At 38.1% G+C, this 26,306-nt stretch overlaps 1 protein-coding gene across 1 annotated transcript in view; it reads right to left on the minus strand.

Moving 5' to 3' along the window:
* The window catches only part of LOC135711946 (polyhomeotic-proximal chromatin protein-like), a 185,829-nt gene extending 178,296 nt beyond the window's left edge, over window positions 1-7,533 (minus strand). Inside the window, exon 1 of the mRNA XM_065234919.1 lies at window positions 7,317-7,533. Coding sequence (XP_065090991.1) covers window positions 7,317-7,357 — 41 coding nt within the window. The 5' untranslated portion in view covers window positions 7,358-7,533. The remainder of the gene's footprint in view (window positions 1-7,316) is intronic.
* Between the last annotated feature and the right edge of the window lie 18,773 nt (window positions 7,534-26,306).

Here is a 26,306-nt window from a genome sequence, read left to right on the forward strand (position 1 = left end):
GATTTTGATATTTGAGATTTTGACATCCAGTTGCTTTTTAATTGGGTCTTGCCCCAACCAGCACCGTCGTGGACTCAATTTCCACTGTATCGGCTTTCCAGATCGACAGTGGATCAAAACGTACATTTTTTCATCTTTCGAATTTGGATTTAGCCATCTTCAAGGGATATATAAACTTAATATAATTTTATAAATTAACATTGAAACTCAACATTATTTTTATTGTATTAGCACCTCTCTACAGAAATAATTATTAAAATGATTTGCAAAAATGTGTACAAATTGCATAAGGGTTGATGCATATATTATGTCACGCTCTAGGGGGGGAGGTGGTCTAAGATTTTGTGACAAGCAATGCATTAGGTATAGGAAAAACGTCACGATAGAGGGGGGGGGATTTCTCCTCGATTTAGCGTGACATAATTAATGCATGGGCCCTTAATCTGCTGATTATGCTATTGTTACAAAACATTGCAATTCATGTTAATAATTATATATGTAGGGTAGAGCACTACTTCGTCGTAATCGCCCATTTCCGTTCTATCGATCAGAAAAGATCAATAACATCAATGCTTCACTGTACACAAATCAATAATAGGTTTGTTCCGATGCGTTAGTTCATTAGCTACAACCAGGCATGGAAAATCATTTGCATTCATTTCGTGCATTCATTTACATTCATTTGCATCTAACTTTTTTCTTCAACAGCATTCCGCAAAATGATGTATAGAGCTTTTGCAGGTTTTGTTATTAACTACAACTTTTGTTAACAAGTCAAATCCGTATCTCTTATGCATGACGAACCAGATTGAACAGAATCCACTACTGTTTTTCAGTGAATGTATTTTACATTCACTGAAAAACAGTAGTGGGTTCTGCCCGCTCTAGTTCGTGATGCATAAGAGGTACAGATTTAAAATATGAACAAAAAGTGTAGCTAATAAAAAAAACCTATAAAAGCTCCTTACTTCATTTTGCAGAATGCTGTTGATGAAAAAAGCTAGAGGCAAATGAATGTAAATGAATGTATGAAATGAATGCAAATGATTTTCCATGCCTGGCTACAACATAAATCCTGTTAGAGCGCATTGTGTGAATATTTACCCTCATTGTTCTCAAAACAAAAGAAGCGATCATAGCAAATCCCCTTTTTCTACGTTTATCCGTAGGACGAAGAAAATCGAATGGCATTTCAATGCATTAGGACGGAATTGAAACTCGTAGAACGAATTTAGAATTAAGAAGCAGTATTAGATTTTAAACAATATCTCAACAATTTGTGACTCTTTATCAAATCTAACGGTACGTATGGAAAGGTGAATATATTTAGAAGTCATCTTTGACAGAAATATTCCATTTTTTTGTTTAAACTCGTTCAGAAAAGAGAGGTAAAGCGCGGGTTGTGCTTAGTAGGACGGAAATTAGATCAAAATCCTATAAGGATGTGATTAAAATCCATTAACAGCAAAAAAAAAATTAATATCACATCAAAGTGCACAAAGTGAAGTGCAAAGATGCACTTCAATCGTGTCGAAAATATGGTGTAATATTACTTGCCTAAAAGGACAAAATTATCATTAATACAGTGCATGAACTGCCATTACGCTGCTTTTAATGCGTTTGTTTATTTTTGTGGCCATTAAAATTACATGAGATTTTCGACATGATCCTGTTGGATGTAATATTAAAATTTATTTTGAAAAAATAAATACGTTTGAAAAAATTAAATCTCTCCAGATTACAAAGTAACGCACAGTAACGACACTATTTTGTAAGACGTTTTAGATTAAAAAGTCAAGCAAGCATGCGTTTACCACTGACTAGGCAAAGCTAACCAAATTCAAGGAAAAAAAACCTCATGATCCTGCGCGTAACAAGCTTACGTCACAGCTCGTTCAAATTCTGCTTCGGAGAGTTTCTTAATCACCAACGAGCCAATAAACATGTCGAATGCCATTCGCAAGCGCGTCGATCTTGCCCAAGCCTTCATTTTACATTCAGGGTAACAGCCAAAAGTGTGGCATTCATCGGAGAAGAAGAAAAAAAATGACGCCATACAGCAACCAAGCCAAGCCAGACGACAAGCAGTGGGGAAAGAAAAATGAAGGCAATAAAAACCAGAAAGATTGGTATGAAGTCTTTGAATTTTAAAGCCATTCCAAATGAGAAAAGTATAGTCAAACCGGAGATGGGTAACGTAACACCAAGCGCAAATGGCAAGAAGAGAAGGAGGAAGAGGAATTAGAAGAGTCACGCTGTGCGTCGCTTCGGTTCGAACAAAGAGATACTCGTTACACCAATACCAAATACCGGGAGCCGAGGCCGTTGACACCAACACAAACCAATGCTTGTATGGTGCGTTCTAGTTTCGAGAGGCACATGCGCGCAATGAACACGATGAAGTGATCTTACTCTGTCTTATTTTAGTTGCTGACATTTTATATAAGACTGTTCTCTTCTAAAAGTATATAGAAGGAACGTTTTGAATGTATTTGTAGCGTTATTTACTATAAATATATCTATTTCTTGCCAACTTTCAAGAAAAGCTTAAGCTATCTCTTTTTCTCAGTCGAATCCCCTCCAACTAACAGCAGCGAACCAATACATTTTAAAAGCTTATCTACAGCTGCTGACAAAACACATACTCAAGCCAAGTAGGGGAAGTTGGTGGCACACAAAGAAAGTTGTCCCTCCTACCAATGAATTTGAAAATGGCGAAGGGTGGGGATGACCCGAGCTATACATAGCCCCTTCTACCAGAGCACTTTTATGTTCTCTTTCTTTCGAGTAAAACCGGAATTTTTCCATCTCGTTCACCCGCCTGACTCGATACGGCGTTCAAATGTTATCGCCCAAGGGGAACGAATAATTTACAGCACTGGCATTAATCCGCGCGGTTGTCATATTTTGCCGCTCGAAAGCCGCAAAAAAAAAAACAGGAAAAAGAGTAGGGCAAAGAATATGTAAATTAGTACGTGTGTGGCGATTGAATAAAATTGATTCAATAACGAACGCGAACGATTCCTGAAAAAAGAGGAAGAGCTCGTTTGATTACGCTGCACATACCTATCTACTCACGAATGCTTGACTAGTCGGACATTTATATATTTTTTTAATTCGAATTTAGCCTTTTCCTGTCAAGTGACGCTCGGCGACAGAGAGTTATTATTAGTGACACGTTATTTAGTATTGGGTTACCTCCTCTATTAAAATGCCACCAGTGGGAAACGAAGCGAATCGTATGGGCCGATTGCTCGTTCATCTTTCTTTTCGTGCTTTTGTCGGATCTGCGGCCTACCGGTATTCCTCCGCTTGCGTCACCGCTGCGCGTCGCCATGTTGAAATCATGCAATTAAAAACTAAGCAATGATTGCAATTGACTTTTTCATTAATTTAAAATTCAAACAATCAACTGAAACTAATTATGTTTGTTTGAAAGTTGAAATGTTGTATTGTTCCGACTGAGGGTGGGAAAGTATCGAGCGAAGATTAAAAAAACCGACGGCATTTCAACTCGTTTGAAATATTGAACAAACTTTAGTTCAAATATAAACAAATATATTTTTTTCGTGAAGAATTAAATGTTAAATAAAACGGAAATCTATTTAATAATTCAAAGTAACTCTAATTTTCATGAGCAATTTTAAACCACAACTAAAAATGTTTGAACTTGATTATTAAAATGCATGAGCATACTCAAAACCTATTTTTTAATTATGGATAAAAATTTACATAGAAAAGGAAAAAAATCAATAAGTTTGCTGTTCTTAAAGAATATTGACTATCAGTTCATTAGCCAGAAACACACAGAAAAAATAAAAAAAAAATAATCAAACTGCTTGGTAGCATTTAAAATAGCATTCATTTTCAAATCACAGAAATAAATGTCATGATATTTCACAAAACCTCGCAAAACTTATAACAACCAAAAAAACCCGAAAATTTCCAAAAAAAGAGAACCGTCGTGCCGTCGGCAGTTGGGAGCGGTCTGGTACCAGGAGCACATGCCATCCAGGAGCCGGTGCATCCGAAGAGCAAGAGCATCACCATTAGTTGTTGCTGCTGCTATTGTTGTTGGCCCGTCAACGTCGGCGTCGCGACAGCCAGACGCAAACGCACGTAACGGGAGAAAGAGCAAGAAGAGGAGAAAGTGTGAGTGTGAGACAGGGCCCGTTTTTTTCACACGTGGTTATCTCCACACTCCTCTATAAGGTCAGTGTGCCATGGAAGAAGCTCACCGTGGAAAACGGAAAAGCCGTGGGAGACCCGGCGGCCTCTGCAGGAGATGATGGCACTCTACATTATTGTTCACCAACAGTCAAACAAGAATACATTTTCAGCGCAGACAAGCGACACAATTCCCGGAAATGATGCCGAGGATGGAGAAGATTCGAATGGTTCACCTCCTATTATTGCTCGGAACATGGTTAACGATTTCAATACTGATTATCATAGGGCCAAAGCGATCGGAAGGGACAGAGGAGGTAAACGTCGAAAAAGTATTTATAGATAGATAGACTCGATAAATACGGCAACATGCGCTGTGTGGGTATAGTTGCGGTTGTTTCGAGAATGAGAGAGATGGTATGGGTGGAAATCGGCAAGCTTGGCAACAATGCACCCAGCATCGGGTGAAGCAACCACGCAGTGGCAGGGTGATTTAAAAGATTGCAAAGTTTTTTTTTAAATGTTTATGAACTCAGACAAAACTACAATTTTCCAAAATCCAAATAATTCTCTGGGAGCTCCGGAAGGATTCATCAGAATTCTTGGAGGGATTTTCAGGACTTTCTCCGGAATCTCTGGGAGCTGCAGAATCTCTGAAGACATTCCTCAGGACACAGTTCGAAAAAGTAGTGTAAATTTCTGTTCAATATGATGCACATAAATGGAGCGTCACATATCATATAAGTTTACATTACCCTAATAAAAATGGTATGGTTAATTTGCTTAACGACGTGTTCGGGGTATCATCCAAACCATTTGTGGAATTGTTCAATGATTTGGGTTATCGTTCGTTTGTGGTAATTTTTTATTAGGGTATATATCATAAGTTCTGAGACATTTCATGAAATGTTGCAAATATTGTATACAAAAGCCCATATTTGTAAACAACATTACGTACAAGTTGCTCGTTTGCGTGAAATGAAATACAAGTTTACGTGAATGAATGTTTACATCACAATTATAATTCAGAATTTTTTGCTGTGCAGCTTTGAAGAATTTTTTCGAAATCTCCTGAATACATTCTCCAGAATCTCCAAATGCATTCTCCATAATATCTGGTGATAATCTTCAGAGTCTCTAGAGGCCTACTGTGAAATCGCCAGAGACAATATCTTCAATCTCCACAGACATTGTCCGTTATATGCCGAGACATTATTTGGAGTTCTGGCAACATTCTCTGGAAACTCAGAACACATTATTCGGAATATCTAGAGAGATTCTCCAAAATCCCCAGCGAGATTGTCTGAAATTTCAAGAGACATTCTTCGGAATCTTCAGATACATTCTCAAGAATTTTCGAAGAAATACTCTGGAGAAATTCTCCAAAATCTGGAGAGAAATATTTAAGGAAAAAATCTTCGGAATCTCTGGAGAAATTCCCTATAATATCCAGGGACGTACCACTGAATTCAGGAGCTTTCTAGGGAAGATTTAGAGAAAATCTTCGGAATCTTCTTCCACATAATCTTTCCTGGAATCTTTTGAAACCAGAGATTCTTCACAGTCTCTGGAGGTATCTGGAATCTTCAGAGTCATTCTCTGAAATCTCTAGAGACATTCTTTGGAATCTCCGCAATATCCGTAATCTCCGAACCATTTTCCGGAATCTACAGGTACATTCTTTGATACTCTCATAATTTTCGAAGACTTTCTTATGAATCTCCATGATTCTCACTATCCAGAATATACGGAGACATTCCCCGGATCCCCCACAGATTTTTTTAGATCTCCAGAGATATTTTCCGCAATCTACGGAGACATTCTACTGAATTACCGGAGACTTTCTCCGGAATCTCCGTAGAAATTATCCATAATTTCCGATGACATTCTGGAATCTCCGGTGATATTCTCCGGAATCTAAGAAGAGATTCTCTGAAATCTTCAGAAATATTCTACGGAATATACTAATAAATTCTTCGAAATCACTTTCCAAAATCTCTCCAGAGGTAATATAGATTTTCCGGAGACATTCTTCAGAACTTCCGGAGACATTCACCGAAATTTTCCAAAGACATTCCCAGAAGCATACGGAGATGTTACCATCTGAAGCATCTTCGGAGCTCCCAGCTACATTCTCTTGAACCTCTGAGGTAAATTACTGGAATCTTCAGAGACATTTTCAGCAATGTTCGAAATTTCCGTTGATATTCTCTGGAATCTCCAGAAAAAATCTTCAAAATCATAAGAGACATTCTTCAGAATGACAATCTTAAGTATTTTTGAAAACATTCTACTAAATTCATAGAAACATTCATCATAATATGGACAATCTGCTTAGGAATTCTTAAGAACATCCAGAGGAATTCTCAAGAACATCTGGAGGTATTATCTAGAACATCCGGAAGAATTCTCTAAAATATCCAGAGGATCTCTCCGGAGAAATCCTCCAGCATATCAGGAGGGATTCTCCAGAATCTCCGGAGGGATTCTGCATAATCTCCGGATGGATTCTCCAGGATCTTCGGAGGAATTGTTCAGAATATTCGGAGGAATTCTCCAGAATCTCCAGAGGAATTCTCCATAATCTCCGGAGGAATGCTCTAGAATCTCCTTAAGATTTCTTCAGAATGTCCAGAGGAATTCTCCAGAATCTCCAGAGGAATTCTCCAGAATCTCCGGAGGAATTCTCCAGAATCTCCGGAGGAATTCTCCAGAATCTTCGGAGGAATTCTCCAGAATCTCCGGAGGAATTCTTCAGAATATCCGAAAGGAATTCTCCAAAATCTCCGGAGGAATTCTTCAGAATCTTCTGAAGAATTTTCCAGAATCTCCTGAAGAATTCTCCAGAATCTCCGTAGCAATTCTCCAGAATCTCCGAAGAGATTCTCCAGAATCTAGATTTCCACACCCTAAGGCCTTCAGAAACTCCGGAGAAATTCTTCAGAATCTTCGGATGAATTCGCCAGAATCTCCGAAAAGATTCTCCAGAATCTAGATCGACAAACTGAGGCCTTCAAAAGCCTAAAGCCACGATTCCGATTGAAAAATAGCAAAATGCCTACCTCTAATCACCAGTCCGAAACCGTACACTCACCCGACTGCCACTTCACCAACACATCCTTACGCATACCGGCATTCAAATACCGTACCTTTCCGCTTCAAGTAGCTTCCCCCATTCACTTGGCCGCATCCACACACGCCTTGTACGATTTCATTTTTGTTTACATCCACACTTTGCTTTCCGTTGGCCTTAAACCAACACCAGCACACGGACGATCGAAGAATTCTATGGGAAGCCAAAATAAAATAACCTATTACGACACGAATAAACAACAACCGCGAAACTGGAACACTGACTGACGGCGCACTCTTGTCACGCACGAAATTCGATCCCCTCGGCATAACCCTCGCAATGTCTGTCAGCTCCTAACGTCTCTCTCTCTCTTCACTACGCTTTTCCCTGCATACTTTTCCGACCCAACCAGATCAATAACAATACCCTGACCCTCCCCCTCCTGCTTTCGGAGATATGCTCAACCAAATGCAAATGACAGTCCACTTCTTTTCATGACATATTGTGCACTTCAGTGGGCGATATTTTTGTTTGTTTATTTCTTCACTGCTCTTTGTGCGCTCATTCGTTTACTAGCGCTTCTGCCTGCTGCAGTGCAGCAGTGCTGGTGGTAAGTGTGTGGTAAATATTTGACATTTCATATTTCTGAATGGCAGTGATTTGATTTGACACCGCTCTCACACACCTCCTCCCGCCATGCACGATGATAGAAATGATAATATTAGCATTCCTACGAGAGATAAAGCCCATTTGTGTGCGCTGTTGTGTACGAATGGCATTATTTCAAGAGTTCAGTTTAGCACAGCTTTCGCACGTCCTGCTGATAGCTAAACTGAAAATCAAGGTTAGTCTTTCGCATCATTCGTCGACGGGTAGAATCGATTTTCGCTTCGAAGTTCAACCGTTTCTAAGAGAGGTTATTGTCGTGAAACCTATAATTAGCAGCGATCTCCAGCTGTTTGCGGATATTTTTTTTTGTGAGTAAGTACCTTTGTTAGAAAATGTATCGATTGTTGCATTTCTAAATGTAGGTTAGACTTGATCGATTGGCAGATAAACGATGCCTGCTCGTCGTCAAGGATCAAATATTGTGGCACTCGGTGGAGGGAGAAGGAAATACGTTTTCTTGACCTTGATACTTAAAGCAAACGTTTCTGAAGCTCTGCTTTAGGAAAAATAACCTCACATTTTCCTATTTCAGTACCAAATTAAATGTTATTATTTGTCAAGTTGTGCAAATGTGTGCGTAGTAACAAAATATTAAGCGCGAAAGTGTCAGTGAAATCATACCAGCAATTGCACAGCAGTATTGGTGAAGCTCTCGAAACGTGAAGAACCAGGTGGTGCGGAAGGGCATTGGAAAAGAAATTAAATTTCCACCGACTACGGCTTCACCGTGTGTTCTAATCATTTCTGATCGACTCGTGAAACCGTAACGATGGTAAACTGAGAACGAACGCAGACACAGAGAAAGAGATTGAGTGTTGCAGAGGCAAAGTACCGATCTGAATACGGAACGGTCTTCATCATTACGACTGACGGCCCCGATGGTGGGTGTGTAGTCTGGATCTGGTCGCCAGGAGCCGGCCGGAGGCACGAAGAGCGACGCTAACGACGGCGACGGTGGAATCGTACAGAGAAAGAGAACGCTACGGGAAATACCTGACCGACCGAACGCCAGACTCGGTGTGTTCTGTGTGATTTCGAGCAACTTACTTTGTGCGAGTTTAATGAACTTTACAGTGGAATCTTTTCTCCTGCTGACGCCGACGCCACCGCCACAGCCGATTCAAGGGAAGCTCAACATTAGCAACATATGCAATTTGGTAAATGACTTCCTGCATTTTCGAATCCATGGGAGGCAAACCCGATGGCATCGATCACTCAGCGGTTGTTAGCGGAAACGAGCTTTCGAAGATTCACCAATGGTTTCTTCTTCGTCCTGTGACATTGAAACTGTGTTTGCGACGGAGACGATGACGATGGTTTGTGAATTTTCCTTCGAAAAGAAGACTGCCGACGGCGAAACAGTTTATTCGTGCACAGAATGAATGATGAACGGATTTAGTACCTATTGGAAACGCCGTTATTCAACTGACTACTGTCTTGATTTGATTGGCTAGGTTTCATTTGTATTTTATCACCAGTGATGTCAAACCAGTGATTTGATTCATCAGGTCACGATTTGCAGTATCAACAACAAACAGATAAAATCAACACATTTAAAAACGGACGTAGGATACTATCAAATGGTCATTAATTCTCAAGAAAACTGTTAGAAGCTCATGCTGAGAATGATGCATCACGCGCTTACTTGCTCTACATGTTTGTTTTAGAACAATCAATACGAACATCAATGGAGACGCTTGGTTGATAAATTAGCGCACTTGAAAAAATAAAAGTGCCTACGCGTTATCTTCTAACAGACCACGGTATGAACATTATAACGACGCAACGGATGTAAATTAACGCAAATTCACAACCTCGTACCGATTCCATATAACTTCAATAAACCTGCTGCACACACTTAGAAATAACTAATTTTACACGTGACGGAATCTATCTTTGACATAAAAGATGAGACTTAAACAAACATGTCATGTAATATTAAGTGCTCCGCGACTTTCGTTGCTCGACGAAAATTAAGTTTGATTAAGCTATATTTCGCGTCTGTTATGACTCAAATGTATGTCAAAATTGACGCTCGTATATGTCACTATCAGAAGACCTAAATTTGCATGATTTTTCTAAGTGTGCAGGTAATTTTTATTTCCCATTAGACAGAAGTACAAATATACAGTTGATGTGCGAAATGGTATAAAGTCAAGACGATCCAGTAACTCAGCTATATCAGAACTCAAAACCCTGATCTCCAATAGTTTTTTAAGCTTTGAACCAATGTAAAATAGCATTTGAAATGATAACCTGTTGATTAGTATGCCGTCGGCCATACACAGGAAGTTATTTGAAGAATTTAAACCCAGCTCTGGCCTTTTAACATAGAGGCTAGATGGTTGGCTCACCGCCGGACAAATCACAAATAACGTGACAGGTGTCAAATACACATCTGAAAGAAACAAATACAAATATCTTTATCCTTACCTATCAGATGCCGAAATGTTTCTGAAATTGAAAATAAAGAGAATTGTTAATAAACGACACAACTGTAATGATAATAGCAGGGTGGCCAGTGACTTTTCTTTTTGAAATTCCCGGTTTTTTCCAGTTTTCCCGGTTTTAATCTTAAAAATTTTCCGGTTGTTGATAATCAACAAACAACGAAAATGTACACATTTTTTAAAACGTGGCCAACTGTAAATGTTCAGTGATTATTTGTGGGGAAAACAAAAGCCAAATTACAGAAAGTGTTTTCAAGAGCTATAGGAAAAATTCAACTCCATGAGTCGCTTAATGTATTCAAAACAATTTATTGATCTTTCTAGATACTTTGATAAATCGAATTCTACAACTTTTTATGCTCGATACATCTTATGATTTCAAAGCCCTAGTAACAGAGATTAAGGTCACTGGGCCAAATGCTATCTGGATGAATAGGTTATAAGACAGAATTGTGAAGAATAAAAGATTTAATTTTAAAAAATTGTTTCAGAAAAATGTTCACTCCATTATCTATACTAACATAAACATTAAGCTTTCAGTACTCGCGCTGATATACAAAATGATGCGAAACCTACTGACGTTTGAGCTCCCTCAACTTGAAACTAATCATCGTTCATGAAATTTAATACCCACGACTCATAGAACAATACTTGAAAAAAAAACTGAAAGATTATTTACTAAAAAGATAGATTCCCAAGATTCTGGGGCTTTGACATTTGTGTAGAGTCGGAAAATAGAACTTTTCTTCAAAATTTGGGATTAATAACAATCTTCGTGATGCAAGATTTGGAGAAAAATAGTTAAAATGTGAGATTTAAATTTTTTTCAAGATAAAAAAAAATAAAAAAAATATCATATTTATTAAAAAGTCGTGCAGTCATAATTGTCAAGGCTCTGAGACTTGGAAGCATTTAAAGGGTTATAACAAATTACAGAACAATCGATAGAATCTTGCGGACAAACCCTGGAATTTTCAGTAAAATTTAATCGTATTCAAAGTGTTGATTTCAAACAACTATTGAGGAGGATTCCCACATAGTTTTCAAATGAGAAGTTGTGAGCAGAATTCCAGAATTATTCTGACATGGAGTCCTTAGAAATTGTTAGAAGAATTTGGAGGGATTTCTGTGGAGAAGAATGCAAGTTCTAAATTAAATTATTAGGTAAATTTTGAAGAATTCCAAGAGAATTTTGATGAGAATTCAACAAGACACAGAGTTCTAAGAGTGTTCTGGTGATAATTTCAACCCTAGTGTGAAAGATTCATCAAAGAGCTCCAACAACATTTATTGTAGAAAAATTGCTAATACAGGTATACCTCGATATAACGTAACTGTCACTTTTGACTTCCATCGTTGATTTCTAGCTAACAATCATTAAATTAAGCAAATCAATAACACCATCAGAGATATGACACAATCCTTCATCTATGGGTCATGCCAATTTAAATAATTGAATTGTTATTTATGAGATATCGATGATGGAAGTCAAAAGTGACAGTTACGTTATATCGAGGTATACCTGTAATTAGAAAGACATTCTTTAAAATACTCCAAGGGGTTTCTAAATAAAATTTCGAAAAATTTATGCTGTGTTGAATAGAGTTAAAAGGATATTTTGAAAAGGATTTCAATGAAATCAAAGTCTTCGAATAGGTTTAAGGGAATTCTAAGACGGATTCCAAACAGTTTCTTAGAAGGGGTTCCAAGGAAATTCCAAAAAGAATTGAACGGTAATTATTACGCAGAGTGTTTTCTGGTTAACTTTAGAAGAATTCTATAATAATTCGGAGCATAATTCCAAGTTCATTCTGAAATTCTTATCATGAGAATTTTGAATAAAATTAAAACCCCGGAAAAGAATAGTTCAGTTTCAGTTTTTACAAATATTTGTTTTAATTCTTATCATGAGAATTTTGAATAAAATAAAAACTCCGGAAAAGAATAGTTCAGTTTCAGTTTTTACAAATATTTGTTTTAAGTCCAGCATCTTAAACATTTTGTTTTAAGGCCCATGTACTTTACATCTGAAATTGGAGCGCAAAAATCAATTTGAAATATTGCTGAGTGATTAAATTCTAAAAACAATAAGACGGGCATCTGAAGAAAACTATGCAGCAAATATAGAGAAAGTCATTCATTTGGTAAAAAAAAACACTCTGTTTTAATGGTTTATTCAGGGCCTTATTACGGGTGTCACTACACGGTGATAAGGAAGTGATACTCAGAGCCGTGATTGCAGAAAACAAATCAAATGGGAATCACTTCACCGTGACGACAAGTGACAAGTTTTCACCGTAAAGTGACATCCGTAATAAGCCCCTCAGAAATTCGGGTGTGAAAATTTATTCCTATGGTGTGGTTAATTAATTTTTCCCGGTTCTCTCATCGAATTCCCGGGTTTACCCGGTTTTCCCGGTTACTTTTCAAATTCCCGGATATTTCCCGGTATTCCCGGTTTGCTGGCCACCCTGTCATAGAAGATATGGATGTAATGTCGGCCTAAATGCCCCTAATTTGGGCCCATACATAAATTCAGCAATCGACAAAATTTTCAATAGGGACCAAAAATAGCCATTAGTATCGTCTCAATGACGCGTTCAGTTAGATACAATTGATAAATAGCAGATTTTTAGCCATGGGCCAATCTTAGATCCATAGGCCAACATAAGAGGCATTTCCCCTAGTAAGACGTTTCGGTATAAAAACGCAGTACATATTTATATTTTCTTACTTGAAAATTATCTGTAAAAAGCATTATGGAAGAAATTTGCTAGCAACGATCCTTGATGTGACAATTGAAAGCCGTTTTAGTCCGGGAGCTAGAATGTGATAGCTCTACTACAGATTCAGCAACCCATTTCAGAATGCCTGGTAATTCACGTCCATTCCGAGGTCACATTCAAATATAATAAGCAACGCTGGTAAATATTACCGTTATCATATGGATAATGTTCCAGGCCAAAGAGGATTAAAAAATAAAAAATTAAGACTCGACCTTCTCCGATTTGCATGAAACTTTGCATAATTAAGGGGTATGGGCAATCATTCAAATTTTTGCTAAAAATTGACCATTTGCCGTGTTTGAAATTTTCAATAACTGGTAGCACTAAAACGTCACTTCTGATCGAAATGACGTACGAGACAAAGTTGTCTAGAAATGTGAAGTTATTATGTGAAAAATGTACACGGTAATTTTGTTTAGTATTTTTTAGAAAAATTCAAAAAAGCGTTTAACACTGAAACATCTCAAAAAGTAGGTCTTCAATATTTATAATTTATTGTTTAAATAAAGCTCATGAAAATGCAAACCTTAGGAGTGTTTTAAGCTATGGACACTACACAGAAAAAAAATCTGGATTTTAACTATCGCGTAAAATCTCCCTTCGTTTAATTTTGAGCTATACTTGGCATAAACAGCGAAATCGTTTACAAGCTTGCATACAATATTGCTTATTTATGCGATATTGCGCTTAAATTTACACGAAATATCGCGTAAATTTATGCCAAATCTAGCGTTAATTTTAGGTGCGCTATATCTCGCAGAAATTTACATGAATTCGAACGGTGTAGAAAACTGATAAAAATCGTAGAACATCAACTTTTGATCATATTTTGAAACTTTTTGCAAACTAGCTTTTTATGTAATGTTTGTACAGATAACGATTTAAAATGTCTGAAATAGTGTTTCCTGTGTAGAAATTAAACAAAAAAGCGTACTACCAAAATTATCAAAACTTTGACCGAAAGTTCTTGTTCAACGATTTTTGTCAATTTTCAAGTGTCCATAGTTTTAAATATTCCAAAAGTTAGCATTTTTCATGAGCATGAGCATTTACGACCATACATTTCAGTAGTTGTTACTCCGTGATTGACCAGATTTAGCGAAATTTGCACAAAGAACCATATGAATGGGGCTTGGGATTAGCAATCCATTCTCATTGTGCAAAATCCGGTGAATCCTTCTTTTTGAGGTTAATAACGGCGCTGGCCTCGTCCTTACGGTCATCGGGAAGGGAAATGATTGTTATTTCGACACCCGTCGCTACAAGAGGCCGAGCATACCTCTGCATCTCCATGGTTGTTACGGAAAGGACGTTTTTGTTAGATCTTAAATCACATTGAAAAGTGATGCGATCTTTTAAAACCTGGTAAGCAAATGACGTGACCCTACCAACTAAGTAATGTAAAGGGGCTTGTATTCTAACCTGAGATCTTCTGCTCAGTAAGCAAAAACGGTCACTCAAAGGCCACCATGCCCCTTACATCACAACAAGCTACGACCGACGATCGTTCATTATCGGTTACAAGAAGCTATTAAAATGTAATTACATCCCCGAAAGTAGTTAACAATGTCTTTCGAACCGGCTCAAGCGTACGTCTGTTTTGCCTAAACATATGTATTGCTTTTCCGAATCGTTCCACCGAGTACTGTTATTCACGATTTTCTAAAATAGAGGCCTGGGATGGATAAACTCCGTAATGTAACGGGGCTTGAATTCCAACCCATGATCTTCAGCTCAATAAGCAAACGGTTGCTCTATAGCTACCGTGCCCATTACATTACCGCACTTATATTACACGATCTACCACCGATTCTTAGTCTTGATTACTTCAAACTTGAGGAACAGAATTTTTCAGTAATCCAAAGAACACATCTTAGTCCTTGTTACTTTTTATGCCTTGTTGATAGTGACAAGACTCGGCTTTATCCACCGAGGATGATCTTGAAACAAGGAAAAAATGAGTTAGTTATTCCTTAATTTTGTTGTTAAGAAATCCAATTTCGACTGACAAAGGGGCGCGCCTTTGGAGGGTGTTTCAACACTCCGAAGGGAATAAATAGCGGGACCTTTCAATTAGAGTCGGATCCTTGCGAAAAATGCAAGAATGACAACTGTAAAAAATCGAATATTTCATCATTTCTCAATAGTGACGGAGTAATACGACATGCACTAAACTAAAGACACGGGATATACTACAATAGATCAAATTACTGGTCGCAGTGGTGTTAGATCACGAACAGAAGTAATAAAAAACATTACCGCAATCTACGACCGACTTAACAAAAAGCTATTCAAATGAAGTGACGTCCCCGAAAGCAGATAACAATGTTTTTCAAACTGGATCACGCGTACACCCTTTCTAAAATTCCAAACTCAACATACGCATTTAATCGCAACAACCGAACTACACGCGACGCGCGAAAATCAAGATCAGTGATAACAAATTTATAAGCATGTCTCCCAACTGGAACAAACTCATCAAATCCAGCGATAATCCGTGTCAAATGGGGTGGCTTCACACATTTCCACGATAAAAACATGCTACCTCTTTTTTCACTTCCATTTTCGTGGCGCATATGGCAAATAATTCCATGATAGATGTCTAATGATGCGGATTCATGAACTATGCATTCAAACTGCTCAACCGTTGCATATCTTGGGTCCAAAAATCGATAAAATAAAACCCATCAATATTAACACTTTCCACGCTCCTCGAAATTTACTAAGCTACAATAAACTCTATCAAACATGATCAAGTACAATCGCATTCACAATAGTGAAATCGAAACTCAAATACGCGAAATCTATCCACTTCAGATACAATATATAACTCCAAAAGCTCTTTCTACACATCAGTCACTATTACAAATATTAAATGTTTTATTTTTCATCAGTCCCACACGATAGCCATAACCGAAAATCTTTAATACTCCTAGAGATAGCATGTTTCATAAGCTTTTTTTTAAATAAAAGGATAAAAATTGATCATACAGGGGAAATGGATGTAATGTCGGCCTAAATGCCCCAAATTTGGGCCCATACATAAATTCAGCAATCGACTAAATTTTCAATAGTGACCAAAAATATCCATTAGTACAGTCCCAATGACGCATTCATCTAGATAAAATTGATAAATCTGATCCCCTATTTGAGTTTAGAAATCTTTTTTTGGAATTTTTACTTAAAATTTAAAAAAAAAGTGGACATTTATCCCAGAAAGATAGCATTTTTCTCTGCAACTTTGTCTCAGACGTTATTTCGATCAGAAGATTTTTTGTTAAAAAAAAGTGAATTATTGCCTGTAACACACAATTATACCAACAATCAATTCGAAACTAACGATTTTAAATTGGCTCACTACTTGACTAGTATATTGGTTCCAAGCAAATCGATTAACGTACCCCATTATAGTCGACATTCTAGTACCACACTATGTTTGTTTTGATTCGCTATGAAAGTTTGACAGATAAAATGAGGGGTTCGTGGATTTTCCAATGTTTCGAGGGGTGCATCGATTAGCTTGGGACCGAAGATAGTACCAGAGCTGAGCCAAAAAGTTGAGCTCGTTTCTTCGGGACCTTCTGGTCTTAGAGTTACCTCTATGATAATACCAAGTATTACGCAAATCGGCGAAGGTCGGAGAAGGTTTAAGATCCAGAAGGAGTAATAAAATGTTTTTACAATCTTGTCTGTACTTGAAAATCTTAAAAAAATTGGAATTTAAGACAATTCCGAAGATGCTATGGCTAGATATTTCTGTAGATTCTTCGATTATAAGTCGAAGTTTGCGACAGTTAAAAATCTTCGTGATTGAGAAAAATAAAATCAAAATGTGGGATTTAAAAAGAAATCTATGTTTCAACATCACTATTATCTATGGGTCCATGCAAATTTTCATCACTCTGGGACTTGGAAGAAATCTTAGGGTTTTAACAATTTAATGAAGGAGTTCTGATCAAAATACAAAGATTTTTCTGAAATGCATTCCAAGGGATTCCTAGGAAGAATGGAAGTAAACTTAAATCCTATGTCATTCATAGAAAATTTCCTTAGGAATTGTGAACAGAACGTCAAGGAGAGTTCCTACGTAATTCTGAAGATAAGAAAGTTCTGAGAATTCAATACGAATTATAAAACAAAATTTGAAGAGTTTAAGCCCATCATACTCACGATCGTCATATCATAGAGGTAACTCTAAGACCAAAAGGTCCCGAAGAAACGTGCTCAACTTTTTGGCTCAGCTCTGGTACTCTCTTCGGTCCCAAGCTAATCGATGCGCCCCTCGAAACATAGAGATATCTAAGATGCAGGAAAATGGTTGCTTTGCTGTTGTGAGATGCGCGTACACTTATTAGATAGATGGAATATTGATGAAGATTTTCCGCAAAAAGGTGGAGAGCGATGCAAGTAGATGGATTTAGATGCAAGAGATGAAAACAGATTTTTCGTAGATTGATTCGCTATCGTGAGATTTGAGGACGATTAAAATTGAGATTTAGATGTGTCTCACAAGACTGATGCAAAATTTGAAATTTTCGCTCCATCCCAAGTAACATTGCAAGTTTTATAGTGGTTTTAAAGCATGCTACAAGTCTAAATCATGGCCTACAGAACCCTCATAAAACCAAAATTGTTACTTGGGCACAGTGCTCAAACGGCTCCAAATTGGGCCCTGATTAGCCTCCCAAAATTTGAACTCATTTAGTGAGAAACTGACTTGGCACAAACCATTTGAAATTTATATGGGAATTACTATGAAGAAACCATAATTTCGGTTCATATCTATCTCAAAGTTCACCAGTTCACTCTACTTTAGAAAATGATAGCTGAGCTTTTTGAAAATTTTTTAGGCTACAACTTTATTGAAGACCAGTTTTAATCAAATGTAAGGAACAAAAATTATTAATGATTCAAGTCACTGATGTCTTATGATTATGCTCAATCAACTGTTCAGCAAGCAACATTGGTGTTTATGACGCGTAGAATAGAGGACAAAAATCATGGCTACTATGTCACACTGCAGAATACAGTGTTACCCACAATACAGTTGCTTAATCTTGCCATAAGATTATCAATCTCTTAAACAAATAATAACTATTTAATTTGACGTTTGACTGAAAAACAATTTTCTGCAAATTTGAAGCTGATAAAAATTCCCATAAGAATAGCAATAGAATTTGTTAACAATACAATATGTAAAAAGGCTAAAAGATAATGAACAAAAAGTTTTGTTTGCCCATAGTAATTTCCATATAAACTTCAAATGGTTTGTGCCAAGTCAGTTTCTTATCAAATGAGTTTGAACTTTCGGAGGCTAATCAGGATCCGATTTGAAACACTGTGGAGCGAAAATTTCAAATTTTGCATCAATCCAGTGTCTCACCCCATGGATGCAATACATATAAGTGATCCTAGCAATGATCGTCTTCTATATATGACGGTCATAATATTGCACATCCCTGGTGATGTCATCTATTAAATCCTGTAAAATTATTAGATCTGCTTTGGTTTTTACAAATATTGTAACCAAAAACCAACATCTTGAATATTTTCTTTCAAGGCCCATGGACATCAGATATAAATTGGAGTATGAACAAAAAAATAAATTAGAAATATTGCTGAGTAATGAAATAGGGCAGATGTTTGTCAGTCGAAATCAATTATTTAGTTCAATTGTTTGCATTAATTCATATGACTTCATATCAGTGGCGTTTCCTTAACCTCAATCTAAAGGGTGTCCACGATGAAATTGCCACACTATGAAATTGCTCTAACTTTTTAACAAAAAAAAACATAAATATATAAATAGTCTCTGTGGTCCACGTCTTCGATGTTACTGACATTTCCAGCCAGAGAAGCTTCAAAATCCGACTCGTTAAATGTGACTGCTTCTTCCGCTACTGAGAGAAATGATTCGCCAAAGCGGTCTCACGCTTCAAATGCCTCAATGTTCTTTTTCAAAAGCCGCATTTGAGAAGCTAAGCATTCAACGGTTTTTTTCAAGATTGTTTAATGTTTCTCTTTTTTTTTTTAACTCTTTATTTGTTCCAAATTCAAAATAAATTACATTTCATTTTAACCTAGGTGCTCCAGTTACTGCAGTAACTTACCAGCCTTAATTGTTATGATATATATCTAAGTGTTTTTACATTGTTCATGTCTTGGCAATTCAGTATTTTAAACAGGTTTTTTAACCTGCATGTCAGTATAACAATTGATATCTTAAAACTAAAAACTAAAACTAAATCTTATCTAAGTATAAAGGGAATTAATCGTTGCAATTGAGGATTGCAACGATTTTTGCCTGAAATTATTAATTATTTTGTTGGACATTTGTGCTAAAGTCTCAACATTCGAAATTCTATGTACTTCGGTTGTACTGTACCAGGGAGGCAACTTCAAAATCATTTTCAGAATTTTGTTCTGAATCCTTTGAAGTGCTTTTTTCCTGGTAGTGCAGCAACTAGACCATATTGGCACAGCGTAAAGCATGGCCGGTCTAAAAACTTGTTTAAATATTAGAAGTTTATTCGTCAGGCAAAGTTTGGATTTCCTGTTTATAAGAGGATACAAACATTTAATATATTTGTTACATTTGGCTTGAATGCCCTCAATGTGATCTTTAAAAGTTAATTTTTGGTCAAGTATTAATCCAAGATATTTCACTTGGTTTGACCAGGAAATTGGAACTCGGTTCATAGTGACTATGTGACTACTACTAGGTTTCAAAAACGAAGCTCTAGGCTTATGTGGAAATATTATAAGTTGAGTTTTGGAAGCGTTGGGAGAAATCTTCCATTTTTGTAAATAAGAAGAGAAAATATCCAAACTTTTCTGCAGTCTGCTGCAAATAACACGAAGACTTCTTCCTTTAGCGGAAATGCCTGTGTCATCAGCGAACAAAGATTTGTGGCAACCCTGAGGCAAATCAGGGAGGTCCGAAGTGAAAATGTTATACAATATAGGCCCAAGAATGCTACCCTGAGGAACTCCTGCCCTAACAGGTAGTCGATTAGATTTGGAATTTTGATAATTTACTTGAAGAGTTCTGTCAGTTAAATAATTTTGAACTAATTTCATAATATAAAGTGGAAAATTAAACTTTTTCAATTTAGCAATCAAACCTTCATGCCAAACACTGTCGAATGCTTTTTCTATGTCTAGAAGAGCAACTCCAGTTGAGTGGCCTTCAGATTTGTTTAAACGAATTAAATTGGTAACTCTTAAGAGTTGATGAGTAGTTGAATGCCCATGGCGAAATCCAAACTGCTCATCTGCAAAAATTGAGTTCGTATTGATGTGAAGCATCATTCTATTCAAAATTATCTTTTCAAAAAGTTTACTTATTGAAGAAAGCAAACTTATTGGACGGTAGCTAGAAGCTTCAGCTGGATTTTTATCCGGCTTCAAAATTGGAACAACTTTTGCATTTTTCCATTTATCAGGAAAGTATGCCAAATGGAAACATCTGTTAAATAATTTTACCAAGAAAGACAAGGTACTCTCTGGGAGTTTTTTGATGAGGATATAGAAAATTCCATCATCACCTGGAGCTTTCATATTTTGAAATTTTTTAGTTATAGACCTTACTTCGTCCAAATCAGTCCCCCAGGAATCATCAAAAATATTTTCCCGAGAGAAAATATTCAGAAAATCCCGAGCAACCTGATTCTCAATAGGACTAGTAAGACCCAAACTGAAATTATGGGAACTCTCGAATTGCTTAGCAAGTTTCTGAGCTTTTTCCAAATTTGTGATCAAAATTTTACCACCTTCTTTAAGCGCTGGAATAGGCTTTTGAGGTTTTTTCAAAATTTTTGTGAGTTTCCAAAAGGGTTTGGAACTCGGGTCTAATTTAGAAATATTATTTTCAAAAGTTTTGTTCCTCAGGGCAGAGAATCGCTTTTTAATTTGTTTTTGCAAATCCCGCCAGATAACTTTCATGGCAGGATCGCGTGTTCTTTGATATTGTCTCCTACGGACATTTTTAAGACGGATCAAGAGCTGAAGATCATCGTCTATTATAATTGAATCGAATTTAACCTCACATTTTGGTACTGAGGCAGCTCTTGCTTCAACTATAGAAGTAGTCAGAGATTCAAGAGCATAATTAATTTCATCTTTGGTTTGCAAAGGAATGTTTGGATCGAAGTTATATTCCAAAAATGTTCGATACCGCTCCCAATTAGCTCTATGGTAATTGAAAGTAGAGCTGTTGGGATTAGAAATTATTTCTTGGGATATTTCAAAAGTTACTGGAAGGTGATCAGAACCGAAGTCAGCATGGGTAACCAATTGGCTACAAAGTTGACATGAATCAGTTAAGACCAAATCAATAGTGGAGGGATTTCTTGCAGAAGAAAAGCATGTTGGGCTGTTTGGATATTGAATAGTGTAATAACCTGCAGAACAATCATCAAACAGAATATTACCATTGGAATTGCTTTGAGCATTATTCCATGAGCGGTGTTTTGCATTAAAATCACCAATAATGAAGAATTTAGACCTATGACGGGTAAGTTTCTGGAGGTCACCCTTGAGAAAATTCTTTTGCTGGCCTACGCATTGGAATGGCAAATAGGCAGCTATAAACGTAAGTTGTCCAAATTTTGTTTCAACAGAAACCCCCAAAGTTTCAAAAACTTTGGTTTCAAATGAAGAAAGAATTTTATGTTTGATTCGTCTATGAATAATGATGGCAACGCCACCACAGGGTCCATCAAGACGATCATCATTTCTATAAATCAAGTAATTTGCGTCCTTCTTAACCTTATGGGCAGGTTTAAGGAACGTTTCAGTTATAACGGCAATATGCACGTTATGAACTCTGAAAAAGTTAAATAGCTCGTCTTCATTATCTTTAAGAGATCGAGCATTCCAATTTACAATATTTAATGCTTTAAAATCCATTACTGAATTTTAAAGTCATGACAATATTATTTGCAAATTTTACTCCAGTTTGAATAGCATCAAACATGGAGTTAGATTTAAGCATATCAGAAATCATGTCAATTAATGAATTCTGTAAAAATTCCATTTTGGGGGCAGTAATGCTTCCTAAGTCAAAATTGTCAAAATTTCCGTTAGAACGTTGGTTAGTATTTTGATTTCTACCCGCTGCAATAGCAGCATAGGTAGCTCCATTAACTCGCTGAACATTGTTAGCAGCGAGGGGAGTAGGTACAGATGAAACATTTGAAGCAGGGGAGATATTTGTACCTACGGGTACGAATGTAGAATTTGTTCCTCGCTGACCGTTGTTAACAGCAGAGGAATTTGTACCTGGTCGGAAACGTGGAGCGTTTCCTACCTGACGGTTAGAACGAGATTGTAGGATCGCTTTGCGAGTCTTACATTCCCAAAAATTGGATTTGTGGTTTTCACCACAATTTGAACATTTAAATTTCTTAGGATCTTCCTTCACAGGACAGTCGTCCTTTGCGTGAGAGGAATCACCACAATTCATGCATTTAGCTGGCATGTAGCAATTTTTAGTTCCGTGACCTCCCTGGCACTTACGGCACTGGGTGAGGTTTTGGAAATTTCCTCCAGTCTTCCTGAAGTGTTCCCACTTCACTCGGACATGGACCATAAGGCTAGCTTTTTCTAAGGCCTTAAGGTTGTTTAGTTCACTAGACTTGAAGTGAACTAAATAAAAATCATTAGAAATCCCGTTGCGCGAATCGCCAGGACGGGATTTCATTTTCATTTTGATTACTTGGAGTGGTACAACTCCAAGTAATTTTGCCAGTTCATCTTTGATCTGATCCAGGGATTCACCACTGGGCAGTCCTTTCATGACAACCTTGAACACACGTTCAGTTTTGGTGTCGTAAGTAAAAAATTTGTGCTTCTTCTCAGTAAGATACTTGAGAAGACATTTAAATCCGTCCAAGGTTTCAGCCAATACACGGCATTCACCCCGACGTCCAATTTGTAGTGAAAACTTAACTTTCACGAAATTCAAAAGTTCCATGCGAAGAGCATGGAAATCGGTAGTGGTTATCACAATAGGGGGAATCTTTTCCTTCTTGGCATTAAGCCGGGAAAGTTTACTAGAATTTTTCTTGGATGATGGATCATTCTCATCATCCGTGAGCAAATCAAATTGATTACTCAAATTAATTTCATCAGAAGGGGGGTCAAGAGTTTGCCCCTTTCTTTTGCGTTTAGGCGCCATGGCGGCAGTAAATTTTTATCCAAATCGACTTCCAAGCAGATTACTATAAGAATCTGAAGGATCGAAGAGGAATTTTCCAAATCGATATCCAAGAAGGATTACCTCGGGTAGGGTCCAAGCAAGGATCGAAGAGGAATAAGAGTTGAACAAGGTAGACATTTTACAGGTTGAGCAAAAGTGCTGTTTAAATTTGTTGTAGCTTTAGGTAGTAGTAACACTTCCTTCAGCAAAAAGCAAATAGATCCGCACGGCAAGAGAGCACGATGCGGACTGTGATTTAATGTTTCTCTTATGAAGATGATTTCATCGTGGTACTCTGCATTGACATTGTGAGCCACGGTAAAGTTCTGACGAATTTGCCTCAATCGCGGCAGCTCTTTGGCTGTGAAAAGCTTCGCCAAGTGCGCTGGAGGTCCTTTGTTCACCAGGATTTCGTGGAAACAAGGGTCTGAAGCAAAAATGACATTAGCCCACATCATCCATACAACATCCACTGCTTGCCAATGATCCCCGTGCGTTGACGTAACTTTTCAGCTAATAGTTCAACAGATCTGTTGGACGCAGCACCAGCTCTATCCCGTTCTTCGGGTTCTAAAAAAATTGTCCATCACCACCTTATGGACTGCGTTGTTATTTACGGAAAGAGAGTACATGTGCAAGAGAAGATGAACCTCTTTGCTCTTCCAGTTTTGCAAAATTGTTGCTGTGATTTTGTCAACGGTATCTGACCTGTGTCGTTAAATAATGCGAAACGACTGAAATCTTCTTCATCCGGTTGCATTTTTGTGCACCACGACGGCTGGGCAACACCATTTCCATCGCAGACGAAGACGATCTCACTGTTGGGAGAACAACCAACAGTTTTTCACCAACTCCACGGGAGAGTCTCCTGAAACTCCCCATTTAACAGCATCTTTTTCTGAACTCTGACCGTTAAACTCACGAACCGATACCAGCAGCCAACAGCCATACAAGCCACTAGGCAGCATAGATTGAGCGTAGCCACGATTTTCACCGGTTAAATTCAGCTCATAATCTCACGGTTGCTCAAGGAGGACAGGGCAATCGGTGCGTCCTTGCAAAATATCAGCAATTAGCAATGCCCTTGCTGTATCTCTTCTGACTGACAGGCGCTCCATATGGATAAGTTCCAAACGACTTTCGTAGCTAGGCAATCGGAAGGGATCCGTCCACGGCAGTTTACGTAGCGTATATCTCAGGAACCGTCGCTGAACAGACTCAACTCTTTCGACACCGTTGTTGTAGTGAGGAATCCAGACAACCGAGCAGTATTATAATATGGAGCGAGACAAGGAGCAGTACAACGATTTAAGGCAGTAGATATCCGTGAAGTCTTTGGCAATCCTGAAGATAAACCCTAGAATACTGGAAGCTTTGTCGACGGCGTGCGAGATGTGCTGCTTGAAAGAGAGTTTTGTATCCAGAATCACGCCTAGGTCCTAGGCTCAATTTCAGTGCCTAACAAAACATACTTGAACATAATGGTCTCTATCTTGCGCGAAAAAGAGATAACCGAGCATTTGGACGGGTTAACCTCCATACGATTCAGAATACACCAATCAGCAAAAGCATTCAGATGATGTTGAACGAAGCAACAGTCTTCAATTGAGTGAATTCGGAGGTAGAGTTTAAGGTCATCTGCGTAAGATAATCGTGGTCCCTCGATTACCAGATTCATGTCGTTGAAATAAATCAGGAAAATCAGCGGTCCCATGCGACTACCCTGGGGTATGCCGGATGTGGCAGCGAACGTACGGGACTGGTGATCACCAATGACAACAGTAAGATAGCGATTGATGAGGTACGACTGAAACCATTGCAAAAGGCAGCTGTGGATACCAAGCCTGTCCAGTTTAGCGATTGATATGCGGTGATTCAATTTATCGAAGGCAGCAGATAATGCAGTATAAATAACATCCGTCTGAGCACGATCCGACATACTGTTAGAGATGTAGGAAGTAAGGCACAGCAAGTTAGTGGCAGTGGAGTGACCAGCCATGAAAGCATGCTGGTCGATTGTAATATACGGCTTACAGTGAGCGAGTAACGGTTCCATAACAACGAGTTCGAACAATTTAGCAACAGCGCTAAGCGAAGTAATGCCACGGTAGTTGCCTTTTTTATGTACTGGAAACATGTGCGCTAGCTTCCAACAGGATGGGAAAACTCCGACGTCCACAGACCGTTGAAAAACGTGCAGCAGTGGAGACAACAAACTGTCCAAGTGCGTTTTGAGGAACGCCGATGGAATTCCGTCAGGACCCGGATTGTACGACGACTTGAGTTTCGAGGAAGCCCTGAAAAACATCTCGGGATTGATGTCAATTCTGCTCATGGTTTGGCCAGAGAGTGGTACGCAACTGGCAGCCGGTCGGGCATGGTCGTCACTCAATCTCTCGTCCGTGAAGACACTAGCAAATTTTTCAGAGAACAGCTGACAGATATCTTGCGAAGATGAGGCCACGTTACCATTATGTGTCATAGACGACGGCAGACCAGCTTCACGACGTTGTTCATTGACAAACTTCCAAAACTGCTTGGGACGTGACTTAAGCTTTCTCTGCAATCCACGTCGCACCGTTTCGCAACTCGTTTGTATGCGTGATTGATCCTGACATTTTGTCGTTGAAGGGATAGTGTGCGGTGCTTGGTGAACTTCCTAAGAGCGGCTCTCTTTCTGGATTTCAGTCGACGAAATTCGCTCGTATGCCATGGTGGATGGGTCGTATGATGATGAATCTTTTTCGGAACGTGTCTGTCAATGATATATGCCAAGACATTGGAAATAGTTTGAGCGGCGGACTCAATGTCAACGGTGTCCAATAAGTCGTCCCAATCTAAATTGGAGAGTAACTCGGCGATACTACCATAGAGGTAACTCTAAGACTAGAACGTCCCGAAATAACGTGCTTAACTTTTTGGCTCAGCTCTGGTACTCTCTTCGGTCCCAAGCTATCGAT

This window comes from Ochlerotatus camptorhynchus, unplaced genomic scaffold, assembly GCF_037179485.1.
Source record: "Ochlerotatus camptorhynchus isolate MF236.1 unplaced genomic scaffold, CSIRO-AGI_Acam_v1.1 ptg000446l, whole genome shotgun sequence".
Lineage (NCBI taxonomy): Eukaryota > Metazoa > Arthropoda > Insecta > Diptera > Culicidae > Ochlerotatus > Ochlerotatus camptorhynchus.